This window comes from Sander vitreus, chromosome 11, assembly GCF_031162955.1.
Source record: "Sander vitreus isolate 19-12246 chromosome 11, sanVit1, whole genome shotgun sequence".
In the NCBI taxonomy this organism is placed as follows: Eukaryota; Metazoa; Chordata; class Actinopteri; order Perciformes; family Percidae; genus Sander; species Sander vitreus.
The window spans coordinates 21,688,970-21,703,841 of NC_135865.1; the positions used below are offsets into that span (position 1 = coordinate 21,688,970).

General features: G+C 42.6%; 1 protein-coding gene across 2 annotated transcripts; it reads right to left on the reverse strand.

Moving 5' to 3' along the window:
- Window positions 1-1,691: 1,691 nt before the first annotated feature.
- Window positions 1,692-13,376, reverse strand: tmtc4 (transmembrane O-mannosyltransferase targeting cadherins 4). 2 transcript variants are annotated; one of them, XM_078262338.1, is made up of 18 exons: window positions 13,110-13,376; window positions 12,534-12,743; window positions 12,240-12,355; window positions 9,969-10,185; window positions 7,594-7,681; window positions 7,290-7,390; window positions 6,926-7,018; window positions 6,563-6,724; window positions 6,061-6,263; window positions 5,542-5,716; window positions 5,046-5,177; window positions 4,823-4,902; window positions 4,602-4,709; window positions 4,335-4,476; window positions 3,968-4,082; window positions 2,344-2,456; window positions 2,145-2,214; window positions 1,692-1,950 (listed from the first exon to the last, which is right to left on the reverse strand). In XM_078262338.1, the coding sequence occupies exons 2-18, from the start codon at window positions 12,693-12,695 to the stop codon at window positions 1,802-1,804; spliced, it is 2,226 nt and encodes a 741-aa protein (XP_078118464.1). In that variant the 5' UTR covers window positions 12,696-12,743; window positions 13,110-13,376; the 3' UTR covers window positions 1,692-1,801. The 2 variants fall into 2 exon arrangements, with proteins under 2 accessions (XP_078118464.1, XP_078118463.1); XM_078262337.1 differs by having other exon boundaries at window positions 12,883-13,376.
- Window positions 13,377-14,872: the final 1,496 nt, after the last annotated feature.

Genomic DNA, 14,872 nt, shown 5'->3' on the forward strand with positions numbered 1-14,872 from the left:
TCAGTCAGAATGGATAATGAAGATGTTGGCGGGGTCGGTGAATCCATCCCTTTAATACTCACATATTTTATGATAATGAAAGGTATTCAAAGAATGATTATGATAAAAGTGGGCTCCCCCACTGATGTGCCAGCACAGCTGTGCAGCTAGACAGTCAGCTGCAGGCCCCCAATGAAAGGATCACACCGAAAGTAAAGAAAGGATCCATAAGTACATACGGTGAATAGCTGATGGTTTTGTAGCCAACCATACACCGGCCGCACTGCATGTTACACTGCATGACAAAAAATAATATGAGGGAAAAGCTTTCAGTCTTGAATGTCCCTATCCAAAGCTTTTTGATCTTATTCTGTCTGCATTCGCTCCATAGCATGAAGTCCTTTCACCATACTGACCTTTACACGAGTCTTGTTGAAACAGGTTTCATCTTTAACGAAACAATACTTTGAGTGTGCTATGTATATAGGCTATTTGTTGTGGTTTTAGCGATATACCACAGACTCTTTACATCAAAGCAGCAACAATAAAAACAGAGTTGACTAACAAGGAAATTTCATCATGTGTTATTAGTTGCACATTTAGGTGGTCACATACAGAGGACATCGATGGTCGTGTGTGCTGGGGCACCCCCCAATGTGCATATCAGTAACATCTTCCAAGCATCAAAGCATCAACTGGTGTATTGTACTGTATGTGTAAACAAACTTAGCGGCCCCTTAAAGCAAAGCCATACCAGCCCGCCGCAGCTTCAAAAGTTCCCTGCAAGCTGTAGGAAGCAGGTGAAAAAATAGAAGTGCGTTGAACTTTGACCTCGGGTGCACACTTGTTGACTGATGTTTCACACTGGGGTCGCCTTTTACCTCAGCAGCATTCTTCAAGACGAGCGTGTCCGTGTGTGAGTATGTATGTGTGTGCGTGCATGCAAGTCCCCGGGGAGATCATCCCCTTCTCTCTTTGAAGGCTCTGTGCTATAGAGCTGTTTTCATACAGCACAGGCCATGGGTTTCCTGTCTCAGCTGACCCCTTGTCTCCTCGTGGACACTTCAGAAAAACTTCCCAGCACAAACACCTTTCTCCCATTAACTACAGAGGCTTTAGGAGCAGGGAGGCAAAGGGGGTTCTGAACCTCAGAGTGCCATCCCGCTCAGGAACAAAGAGACGGGCATTCAAAAACAAACACGATAACCACGTTAGGATTTGTTTTTCCTGCTTGAATAAAGACTACATTGTAGCTGTGTGCAGACTAGCACTCTGTAGCAACCTTTGAGTATAGGGACATTTGGAACTCTGGAAAAAGGGCCAAATCAAATAATGTTTTATAACAGACTCTCTGGATCCATGCATGATGCTCTGTCCAGCTGACACAACACAGGGTATGAGATGAAAAGAGGATGGGTTCACCATGGATCAGTTCCACATGGCCTTCAAATGGAGCAACAAAACAGCACAGTGCAGATGACCATGTAACCAGCGCAGGCATCCAGCACACCTGCCCCATACACATTTAACACCCATGAAATTAAATTAGATAATTGATACACAAGCAGTCTCACACATGAATAAGTCTCTGATAAAAGATAAAGCTACCAAAGGACAACATGCAACTGTGCAACATTGCTTTTTCCCTTTTGTTTTCCCTTTTAAGAGTTGTTTCCCCCACAAAGAACAAAACTAGAGCATGATCACATGAACACAGATCATGGTCTTTATTTCCAAATGGTACAAAGCCGGAATTAATGAGATTAAATAATACAAAATAGAACAATGGAAAAATTTGTTTGTTTTACGGCAGGCAGTTTCCTCAGGGTGTGGGGCGTTTAAGCTGGTCCAGTTTGCGTCGCAGCATGTTATAGTTGTCTCTGGTCCCAGGAGCCTCAGGGTCCAACTTTAGAGACAGCTCATAGTGTTTCTTTGCCAGCTCCAGCTTTCCCCAGCGATGATACAACACAGCTGAGGAAAAATAGAAACACTGTTCAAGCTCAGAAGCAACGACCAGTCTATGAATTTAGTGCATGCAATACAGGTCAGCATTGCAATATTGCTACTGCTAGCATTCAAAGTTATTCTTTTAGCTTTTGAGCGCCTAGATTCTCTCGTCAACTCTTTAAAATATATGTGAAACAACCAAAGTTGCAGTAGCTTACCTAAATTGCCATGGCAACTAGCAGCATTTGGGTTGATTCTGAGAGCATGAAGGAAGAAGCCCTCTGATTCCTGAGGAAAAAAATAACAGAGAATTATTTTATACTTGTACCACGCCTTACTTAGGACCCTGTAAGGGGAAAAAAACATCACCATTCATGAAAAATAATATACTGAGTTGAAATGTTTATACTGACTAACCTTATATTTCTGCAATTTCCCCAGGACATTAGCCAATGAAAACATGATAGTGTGGTCGTTGGGGAGGAGCCTCAGAGCCTCTCGGCCGATCAGCTCAGCTTGACCCAAGTTACCTTGAAGACAGAACAGACAAGTACAAACAATGTCAAGATATTCATTTTTAGTTACACACATCACACAAACTGGATGTACATTCTCACAAGTATTTTTTAGTGTAATCTACACAACATGGTAGTCAACATATATACTACTAAAACGGTGTTAACATTCTTACAGTTCAACTAAACAAATCCAGAGATACAACTGTGATAACAGCTGGTATAGAAAGAATCTGACTGCTTTCTGTATTTGTCAGCAGTGTCTAGAGTAGAGTTTTTCCCTCTCCACACATGGAGGAGCGGTTTAGTCTCCTAATTAAGGTTGAACACAAGGCCCACTGGGTTATTGATCTCTGTCACAGACCCGTCTGATGTCTGGCCAGAGAGAGAGAGAGAGAGAGAGAGAGAGAGAGAGAGAGAGAGAGAGAGAGAGAGAGAGAGAGAGAGAGAGAGAGAGAGAGAGAGAGAGAGAGAGAGAGAGAGAGAGAGAGAGAGAGAGAGAGAGAGAGAGAGAGAGAGAGAGAGAGAGAGAGAGAGAGAGAGAATGACAGTCACGTCCTGAGTCATGGCCTGTGACCTTCAGACACAGCTTGTCAACATGTGACTACATGTGTGACTGTCTGAGCACCTCTGCCTGGATCTACACTGATTCTGCCTTTTGTTTGTGTAATGATCAAAACAAAAAGAGGAGGGGGGCGGGGTGAACACCAAAGGGAAAAGAATATTCCCAATTCCTTGCTTTTTGAAAATGACACCTATTGTTCTTCTTTTCTCTATTTTTTTTGTTTGGTAGGGAGCTGGGGAGAGGGGTAGAATTATTTGTGTCAGATTTGGGGAACAAATGCGGTGGGGGGACTCTGAGGGGGCGCTGTTCTGGCTGTGCTTGCCCACGTTTGATCAGGAACATACTGGGCCCTGATTGGACAGTTCCAGTGCCCTCCTGGGAGACTCCGCCCCCACGGGAGCAGCTTCTGACAAAACGGCTCGAGCGTTTGGAAATCAGAGCATTCTCCACACGGCAGGGAAGAGTGCCTTCAAAACTCACTACACAAAGCTTTAATACATAAATTTCAAGCATTGCTGATTCCTGCTCTTCCGGTCTAATCTTGTTGGCCATTTAGATTTCCTGCCTTTCCAAACTAACAACGCTGTTTCTCTTGGCTGTTAATGCTGGAACAAACTGCACCCAGAACAGAGAGTTCTTTGAAAGTAAAGTGACTCAAAAACTCACATCAATTCACAAATGGGTAAAGCTTTATTACTTACTATTACTATTATGAGTATTTTATTACAAAAATATAATAGATTTATTATAACTATTACTGCTACTATATTATCACACAAATATACATTAACAATATTTCTGATGTAAACACACCTTTCAAAAGTTGTAAAGTCTAAGTTGTAAAAAGCAGGTTCCAATCACGAGGTGCAAGTTGGTTTTATGTATTGTACTCTATGTACAGTATGTGGGTGCAGGTGTGTGTGTGTGTGTGTGTGTGTGTGTGTGTGTATTTTGTCAATACCAGTGTTGTCCAGCAGTATGACCATGTTGTTCCAAGCCAGACTGTGGTCAGGTTTTAGTACAGTTGCATTCCTCCATGCGTTCAGGGCATCCACATGTCTGTTCAGGTCTGCATACTATCACGACAAGAGAGAAATAGTGTTATAAAATTCTCCTTTCTCTCTGTATGGCAGAAAACGACCAATATACAGTAGTTTTCCATTTTTTATTTGGTTTACATGTTAGTGTCCAAGTTGTAAAGGAGCACCATCAAAAACTGACTATAACCCTTATTTCTGTTTGTGATAGGCATACCGCCACTGTTTTTTTTTTGTTTTGTTTTTTAACAACAGCACCTGCTAAACAGTGTTTACACCCTTAAGTCTCACCAAGCGTCCTAGGTTATAGTAGCAGTCTGGGTATTTTTTCCTGAAGCGGATGGCATTCCAATAGCTTTGCTCTGCTTCCTCAAACTTCTGCAGGCTGTTTTGAACTATACCCAGATTCATCCAAGCTGCAGCAAAGTCAGGCCTGCACGGGTTAAAAAAATACAAAGCTATCAGTAGGGAGATATTTCAGGGTATCTTGAGTCAGTGAAATAAAGTGGTTGTCTTGTTTGTAGTAAGATGCGTATTCCTGTGTGTTGGGCAACATACTGAATAGAAACAGCTTTGGACAACAGCTGCTCTGCCTCAATCAGTTCATTCCTCTCCTTCAGGATATTCCCTAGGTTGTTCATGGCATGGACGTAGGTAGGATGCAACCTGAAAGCCACAGATAAATGCAGTTAACATGACTCAGCCCTCTCTCACATATACTGCAATATTTCAACTAGCATGTAGCTGATTGTATTGCTAATGCATGTGAGGAGACATACCTGACTGCCTCTCTGTAATATGCGATAGCAGCGGTAGAGTTTCCTCTGTCAGCCAGGTTCTTACCAACATTATAATGGACCTGAGGAATCAGTCATCAACACATAAGGCATCAGAGTGTGACTTTAATTGATTGGCTGCGGTTTATTTCTGCATGTGGTCAAATATTTTACTGATACATGTTGTAAAAAGTCAGGCAAAAACAAACAAAAAACAGATACTTACCTTGGCATTAAACGGACAGACAGACAGGGCACTGGTGAAGAGGCTTTGCTCTGATCGCCACTGGTGACTGCGGAGAGCACAGCGAACTACACACACACACAACAGCGCAAGCACCGACACACACAGTAGCTTCTGAAATGGGGAAGAAAACAAAACAGAAAAAGATATTTAACAACAATGTACTGTAAATTACACCGTTATTACCATTACGCTTAGAAATAAATTATTAACAGCCTGCAAATATTTTATTTAACACATGGACACCACCTGCTGTTATCATCCCTTTATAGGTGAGTCATTAGTCTTGTCTCATGTTTGTCCCTGCTCTTCATCACTTAGTTAACAGGTGGTGAAATAAAAAACCAGGAGAGTGTGACCTGGTGGCGTATAGAAACAGAAAGGTCACTGGGTTGGAATCATTGCTGGAAACTGAGGGTTTAACAGGATGTGGTACCCTTTACTTTGGTGCGATCTTTTTGGTATGATTTAGCCCTACCCTGTATTTGGACCAGCGGCAGCAGCAGTGTCCCACGGAGTAGGCCAGCAGTAGGCAGTAGCCAGCTGAAGACAGGTAGAGAACTCTCTCAGCAATGACGAAGCCCACTCTGAAAAAAATGTTACAGGCTGGCAGAAAAGGGACCACCAGCAGCACTAGGCCCAAGGTCAGTGTCCTGGCAGGGAAAGAAAAAGGTCACAGAAAAGGATTATATACACAAATCAATGACACTCAAAAATGTCAGTTTGACACTGTATGGTAATTACATTTAGGCTGAGAAATGCAGGTTCAAAAACCCACTCAAAAAAAAACATCCTAAACACAGGATACTCTCCTTGTAAACCACACACTCAGTCTGTCTCTAAACCAGTAGAACATTTTAAAACTCAATTGAGACGTGATACTCTGGTCACACTGCGGTGGATATGGTACAATTTTCATAATCAAGTGTAAGTCTAGAGAGGCCAACATGTACTTCATCTCATCTACAGCGAGTGTGAGATGGCTGTGCTCGCTTACCTCCTTCTCTGGCTGTCCTGCGAGCATAAGGCTTGGCTTATCAAGCCTATCAGGACGCACCAGAGCAGCAGCAGCCACACCATCCTCCAATCAGTGGCTGACTTAATGAGAGGTACACAGCCCATGGACCAATCAAAACACAGCCACCAGGGACACAGCAGCAGCCAGGCATTCAGAGAGTAGTAGTAATTATAGTTCACCATCTGCCAATCAAAGAGGAACAGGGGAGGGGCAGAATGGGAGAGAGTAGGGGAAGATGAGAGAAGAAAAGCATTTCAAATTCAGAATCAAAGTCAATCACTGTGTTTCATGAGGAAGATTACTTGGGGCAAACCTAATATTAGAGGTTTGATTAGACTATTAGAGTCAATTCATTGTTGCATAGATCCTGACATACATTTCAAATGTTTAAGATAATTTAAGGTAGCAAGCGTCTAGCTTTAGCGTGTGCTTAAATGTTGCAGCTCACATTAAATAACTTCCACGAAAAAAACATACTTACTCTAAGAAATATATTTTCTGCAAAAGAGGCAGGGTTGTCTACTTCAGTGAATGCTGGTGGTCCTGTTCCCATGATCCTCCAGCGTGCATAGAGCATTAAGAGTCCTCCAAGACCCATGAGAGCCAACCGTGTGAGCAATCCCATTCGTAGTATCTCACTCACCTGTCAGAAAAATATTACCACTTGTCACTAACAAATACATGATTGTTAGTTACTTGCAAACACTGTTTCATGACTACAATGAACTAAAATGCATAATGCTTTACATAGGTAATGTACTGTATGTGATGTGACATTAATCATACAAGGGAGTGCATAATGTATGACAGAAAGGAGGGGGAGGGTATATAAACTGTAACTCACATCGAGTGGAATCTTCCTAAGGAGTAGCCTCTGGCTGAGTTCATACACATTAACATTACAGATCAGAAGGACATCAAAGGCTGCATTCATACCCTGAAGGAAAATGCATAGAGAAGCAAGGAGAAATGGCATTTAACATTTATTTAGGTCAGCAACAAAATGAATATTTAGCTTCCATCACACACATTAAAAAAAAAAAAAACATGAGACTTTTAGGTTTTTCACATAAGCATAAAGTGTTAACACACGAGTATTTGTCGTGTATCACTGATGATCTCTCTCTTTTAACATTTTTCTTCTTACGGGATGTGATGAAAGCATCAACTCACAACAAAATAGCTTTGCAAAGAAAAAGACTTTGTACCAAGACTGTGATGCCTTGTTCTTTACAGAGCATCGCTGCAGCACACAGCAAGAGGCTGACCACAACCCACTGGACAGAAAACCTGTCATCTCTGTCACTTCCTGGGAACACAAAGCCAAGACCAAGCTGGTTATGGACAGTTAAGGCCTAACATGTAGGTGTTCAAACAGATGGATTTAAAAGCAAGCAGCTCCAGAATGTTTAATGCTGGCACTATATAAACACATCAACACATATGGACAGTCCTTTGTACAGTACAGTATACAAGTGTACATGCAGAATCATACTTGTGTTGGATACCTACCTCTGTTGAAAGCTTTGCAGTAGGTGAGGAAAGAGAGCTGAAAGAACAGAGCGCACAAAAGATCTGCTCGACCCACTATACCAGCCACCTTATTGAGATGGAGAAGGGAAGAGAGAAAACCAAGAGAATGAAAGATGTGATACAAAAGGCTAAGTATACATTATGAAACAGCATTCTCAAACACATACCTTCATGAATTATTGCATTTTTATATCTTCCATTCCTTACATCACATTCTGTTTTGCATGGGGCATCCAGTTACGAATGGAGGCTTATTAACAGAGATAGGAAAAATCTCTCATTACCAGCGTCGCCTGTTGGTGTGTGTGTTGTATACAGTGTGTGGGTACAGAATGGTTGGCATCCTGCGGTTGCCTGCTTTGATACATACAGCGGGCCTAAGCCAACAGTCTGCCTGCCTCCCACCCCCCAGGTCTCACCCAGTCCTTGACCTGAATGATTAAAGACAATGAAGAGGGGGAATTGCAGCCTTCCAGCCAGGCTTTACAGCAAACACCCATATGTTGGCTAGTCAATAAGCATCCCAACACAGCTAATAATCAGGCCATGCTACCACACGCACCTTGGCCCTGCCCTCCCAACTGAGACTGGGCTTTTGTTCTTGGCATGGAACCACTGCATGTTTAGTATTAAAACCTCTGGACTAGTATGTCAATATGCCATGATGTGCTGCTGTATGGAATCCATGTTGTAAAGAAAAGTATCCCACAATCACAACCAGGGCAATGTGTACCAGTGGTTGCACAGTTGGGCACAACTGGTGCATCAGGCTATAGAAGAAAAATAAGCTGATCTAAATATGTAAAAGACGTCGTTTGTTATCATGCGTCATAAGTTTAAACATTGTGAATATTAATTCTATTTTAAGAAAACAGGGTAAACAGGAGGCAGCATGTACTGTACACTCCGCACGTTGCTAGTAGTTCCCACGGTAACATTAGTAGCTTAGTCTTGGAGAACAAGACGTCATGACTGATAAGACCCAATCAGGCGGCGAAACATTGGCGTCAGTGTCGGTGTTGCCAAAGGTCTCGGTTTGCGGCCGTTGAGACTGCAACACAACCCCGGAGAAGGTGTGGGCAATATATATCGTCTACGATTGTTGTGTTAACGATGTGCAAATTGACATTGAGTATTTAAATTACTTAGAAAAAAACACTTCAAAACACACATTAAAAGTGTAGAGTGGTAGAAGGGGCGACAAAGATGGCGGTGCACGATTGTGCAGCAGCTCCTAGCTCTCCTGTCGGTGTATATTTATGTTGTTTGTTTGTGTTTTTCATAACGTTCCCATGTTGAGGTCTTACTAACAAGTACAGCCACACTGAGCTAATCAATATAGGACTACGATACAACACAGCCGTTACGAGAGCCTTCCAGGTGGCTCATAACATCCTGGAGAACATAGCCAGACTGGGCGCTCCGTGGATTGTTGTCGGCAGCTAGCAGGCCGAGCTAGGTACCGGCATTGTGCATAATGAATAGAGTACCAACAGCAGGATCGTTGCCCAGTGCTTGGCAACGATCAGGTGAGCAGCACTGCTCACCTGACCTGGAAGCCCTGTCGATAATATGCAGACCATTTTATTTACCATGAAGAGAGCACACTGCCGTCTACATAGCTCCCGATGTTAGCACAAGTTTGGCTCACCTGCTAACCATAATCAGCAAACTGCAGCGCGATCACCCGGAGGGGATACATATTGTAGCAGGGGACTTTAACAAGACGTCCTTAAAGTCGGTACTCCCCAGCTTTTTCCAGCATGTAGATTGTGCTACTAGAGGGAAGAACACAGTTCAGTGTTCAGTCAGATTACATCCAACTACTTCTGATCCCAGTATACATCCCGGTCAGAAGGACTATACAGCCAAGTAGAAGGACTATCAAAACCTGGCCGGACACTGCCCTATCCCAGCAGATTTCAATGTCCCTACACTAGTTCAATTAGTATTTTGTATGTCTTTGAATTGTTTTTACTTGAATACTTACATTTTAAAGAAAATAAATAAGAACTGTTTTCATTCAACATTGTGCCCATTATCATCATCAGTGATTAAGTAACTCATATTGTCTAATATCGTTATCGTCAAAAATAGAGATATTATTTTTTGTCCATATCGCCCACCCCTACCCCGGTGATTCCAAACCTTAATGGGGTCAGAAGGGTTCTCCGGTTTAGAGGCTCTGAAACGCCAGAGTAGTGTGAATGCGAGGTGTAAACGTAGCAAAAGATATTCTTTTTTAAATCAAAACACAGCAATGTAAATGTAGCCTTAAAGTCACTGTGGGAGTCAAGCATGTAAGAACTGTACTTAATAGAAATGAAAAATAAACACTTTTGAACTCTACTTACACTTTCTGTGTGCACTGGGTGTGTGGCAAAGAAGAGGGCAGCAAGCAGAGACGTCTTGGGAGCGTGGTTAAGTTTTCTACCCTTCACATCATAGGCCAGTCCGCCAATCAGTATAGCAAACACGTCAATCATAAGGGCAGATATTACAGCATGGAGGATGATGTTCAGCACATGGAAGCCAACAGGGTGCAGGCCTCCCGCCAAGAGGTAGTTCAGCCTGCAACAGAAAAAGGGGGAAATACCTGATGCTAAACGTACGGCAGATGTAGGAAAGTACAGAAGTGTGTGAGGGGGGGTAAGAGCTATTGCAAAGCCTAATGGCTCTGACACACCAACCCGACAGCCGAATGTCGGCAGAAAAGGCAGTCGGACTGATCAGTCTCCCTGAATTGGTCAAAAAAGTGCCTCGGAACACACCAAAGCGACGCCGACTTGAGTGTACGTTCTGCGCGTGCGCGAGACGTAATACGTCCATAACAGCAGGCGCCGCTAATCTGTAGTCGCCCAAAAAATTCAAACCAGCAGCTGATTGGACGAACGCGTCACGTGGGTCTGGCTTCTCCGAATTTCAAAACCGACCATAATGGCAGCTCGTTCGGAATACGATTTCGTATTTTACGAAAATAGTACACCAAAACGTGTTTCTGAAAACATTTTAAGCGAGAAATAGGCCATGCAGCTGCTGAACCTGTCTTCATTTCAGATTGACAAAGGCCAGTTTAAAAGATTTTCGTCGGATTTTGAGGGGCGTTCGTCATGCTCATCCCACTCGTCATTTCCGGTAATTGGTCATTGAGTGTGACTGCCCACTGGCTGATTCAAGAAGTCAAATCGGCCCAAATGAACACCGACGGCTCCTCCGACTGATGACGGCACGGAACACACCGAACAGACTCGAGTCACCAACCTCACCAGACTGTCCAACGGCCGATAATCGGGTTGGTGTGTCAGCGCCTTAATGTGACATGATAATGTTGGGGCAGTGTAAAAAAAAAAAAAGAAAGAGTTATCAGTCATTGTGTGTATCTGTAGGCACAGTTAAATAGGACAGTACAAGCCCTGAGTTAAATGCTGCCCTAAATGGAGCCCTACTTAAAGCTACTTAAAAATGAGCTCACTCCTGCCATTGCCCTGTGGTCAGACTCAACCAGTGTTATGATGGTTAAAGTCAGAATCTTGCATCTTAAACGTATTCGTGGGCACAAGGAACTGACAGGTCAGTTACACTCAGGTGACAGGTGAGGTTGCACATTTCCTTGGAGAGTCCACATATGCTGAGGCAGGAAATTAGCAGAGCTGACCCAGCTGCAGTAAAGCCAAGGCCCATAGGTCTCCTCCAGCCAGAGAAAGAATGGCCTGTTAGGGCCCTGGGTGACAAGGCCGAGAGACGGAAGGGTTTCTTCTGTGGCATCACACCACTATAACACCTAACCCACCCCTCCCAAATCCCAGTGACTACCAGTACCTGTTAAAAATGGAATGCTTACCTTTGCACCTAAGTTCAACAAATCTGTGCAGGTAATATGTGGCAGAGGAAGACTATGCAGTGCTAAAGTAATAGATCCCTCCTCCACACATTCAATAGTCCTGGACCCTCACCACCCAGCAACCAAACTGCTCATTCAGGACTATGACCGCACAGTTTGTCATCCCGTGCCTGAGCAGGTATTTACAGAGATGAGGAGAAGCTCCTGCATATAACTGCATATGCAAGCACCAGTAAAGCTGCACAGACTGTCCAAAATGGAAAGCCAAACCAATACGACTCAAAATGGCAGGCTTCCCCACCGCCAACCTCTTTTCTAAATGCAAACAAACTGATTTGCAAGTTGCCCCGCATGTAGATCCCTGCGCAATAGTCACAATGGACCTTCCAGGCAGCTACTTTCTGTTGACTTTCAACCAACCTCAGAGACAAGCATTTGAAATGATTCATGTAAAAAACATGTTTATTTGGAAAGTTGTAGGAGGCTCACGCAGCTGGCCCTGATAAGTCCTCGTTTCCCCGAATCACTATAACGGAGGTGGTGAGGGCAAAGTTAACACGACCCATAGAGCCACATTTATAGGAAATATGCTCGGTTGAAATAAACCGTCCTTTAATATACAGTACAAGTCCAAACCTTTGACTGGTACTGTACATGCACCCTAATGGTTAAAGTGCCGACAGGAACTATGTTGTGGTTTCCTGTTAGACGATATTAACACCTGACAGACGATGAAAAACATATTTTTGTAACTATAGACTAACATCAGTGTTTGAGTTCTTACCTAAATGTAAGGACAGTGAGAGGTCGGTAGGATTTATGACTGGAGTTGCTACTCAGGTTGCTTCCCCAGAAGTCATTGCTCCAGATGTTGTTCAGAGGTGTTGTGGGTTTCAAGTCCTGAACAGAAACTCAAAATTAGACAGATGCCAGTGCCACAAAAAAGTGCAGGATGTCATTCTGTTGCTGCTGCAGGGGCAATGATATAAAATGTAATGAGAGCAATACAAAGGGGGTACATCAATGGTTTTGCAAATACGAATATGTGGTTATCATACTACTAGAACGACAAAAATACCTTGTTGTTGACAATTGCTTCGGAATCATCAAACACAAACTCCCCGTCATAACTGTTAATGAAGCACAGGAGTGCCACCAGGGCGACAGTGACCTTGGCCTGGACTGGAGCAAGCTTTGGAAGGGGTATCTGGTGATCCCAATAAACTTCAGATAACGCCATGATGCACCAAGTCTTTGGTCATTCTGTATCATCATCTAACGTTAGTCCCTAAAGGGAAAGAGGATGGGTAACGTTACAGCCGGCAGAAAGCGTCAAACTGTGCCCACTGCTACAGTCATGGGTTGTAAAAAACTGAGTACAGACTTAATAAGGAAGCACGGTCTTTATACACTGGGTGGATTCATACCTTATCTTTTGGGAGACATACTGTGAGAGGTCACCGTGTCCTGTGTAACTCCCATGTTAGCTTCTTTAACAGCTGGCTAACTAGCAAACGATAACGTTAACTCACCGAAGGCGACGACAATCTTACAGCACACAAACGTGGTGATTATATTTGCACTTTGTAACAAAGAGGTTACATTATTACGCTGTCAGTGACACATGACGGTGTAACGTGAAAGGTAACGTTACCTTGGAAGTTAGCAGGCTAATAAAGCGTGACTTTAGCATGTCTTCTTAGCGTGTGCTATTCCCATCTATGCGGCATCAACATTTCAGGCGCGCGGTAGTAGCTGTATCGATATTACGCGCTATGTATTTTAAATATTTTTCATTCACATAAGACAGCCCCGGCGAGTTGCGAATGTGGAAAAACTCGCGACTGTAAACAAATATACACGCTCAATCTACATTACTTCCTCTCTAGCGTAACGGTCACGTGTTCATTTTCAGCCAATGGTTGAAATGCTGTACATTCTTCTTCTTCTTCTTCTTCTTCTTCTTTTTCTTCTTTTTCTCCTCCTCCTTCGTCTTCTTCTTCTTGGTGTGCAGTGATTATGCTAAAGTTAAGTTAATAGCAAGTGGGGTACAGTGGTTTCATTCAAAATTTCACATGCAGGTTAAACAGAGAAATTATGCAGTTTAGTCTCTCTGAGAACTTTATTGCTCTTACAGTTATTAAAAAAAAGACAAACTGACTGACAGTTAAATTTAGCTGAGGTAAAAAAAAAAAAAGCTGTTAAAGCTCTTTACCTTTCTTCACTTCGACCAGGGAGATCTGGAGATTTTTAAACTCATTCTGCACACTGGATTTAGCAACAGGTTCCTTGAGCAAATGCATTCTATATGAAAGCATTGTGTAGCCTATATGTAGGCTATGTTTTTCTTCTGCTAATTTTGAATTTCTGGTGACAACTTTTACTGACCATACTTTTTATTTAAACTTTCTCGCCTTTCAGTATGCGGGTTGTCCTTGTGCTTGAATGCATCTTATGCATTTGGCTTATTCATTTTGCCTTTCCTCAAATTGTGATTTCTTTCAAAGTTCTGTAAAGGTTGAATCATGCAGTTCTTGCAGCGCAACAGTTTGCTTTAAATAGGATATCATCCTCCACCCCTTTTCCCTCTCCCCTCAAGTTCAATTTATTCACAGAAGTTAAAAGACAAGTACAATCATAAGACATAATGCAGATATGTGAAATGGGAAGTCCTGTTAAGCCATTTGAAGCTTGTGTATAGGGGCCCAGACACTAGCCAATAATTCACATTATAAATACTATCATATTATTTGGATAAAAAAGGAAACCTCTATTGTACAATCTAATTTACATAGAGGGGTTTGGTTTGGTTTATGCATGTTTCTATAATAGATCACCTTGAAAGGTGTGAGCAAGATACGTAGTGTTGGTTGACTCTGAGTTGTCTTTTGTTTCTAGTGCTGAGAGTTGTGGGGTAACTTGGCCATGTAAATGACACAGTGGTTTAACTAACTAGCTGCAGGAGCATTCATTTCTGCATGTAATGTAACTGTTAGACAAAGTGAAATGCATGTCATTTGGTCATGCATGTGAAGCATCTGAAGTTACTTTACATTCTATCAGAATATGCCATTAAGAAGTTTGTTTGAAATAAAAAGATCCACACATACAGATTTATGTTACTAATTCTACACATTGAAATGTATATACAGTATGTGTGTGCGTGTGTGCGTGCGTTTCATAATTTCATAATAATCCATCAAATAAGGAAACTGATGCGTAAGCTTTTTCTTTACTGTCAGAGGATGCAAAACCTTGGTGTGCATTTATTATCTGTTATGGCCTGAACTGAAAGGGATTCTATCTGGTAGTGCTTGCCTTTGTGAGTGCATGGAATAACAACATTGTGTATATACACTATTTCTCTGTCACAGACTGTGTGGCTGCCGTCTCAAACACTGGTAATCTGTTGTCTGT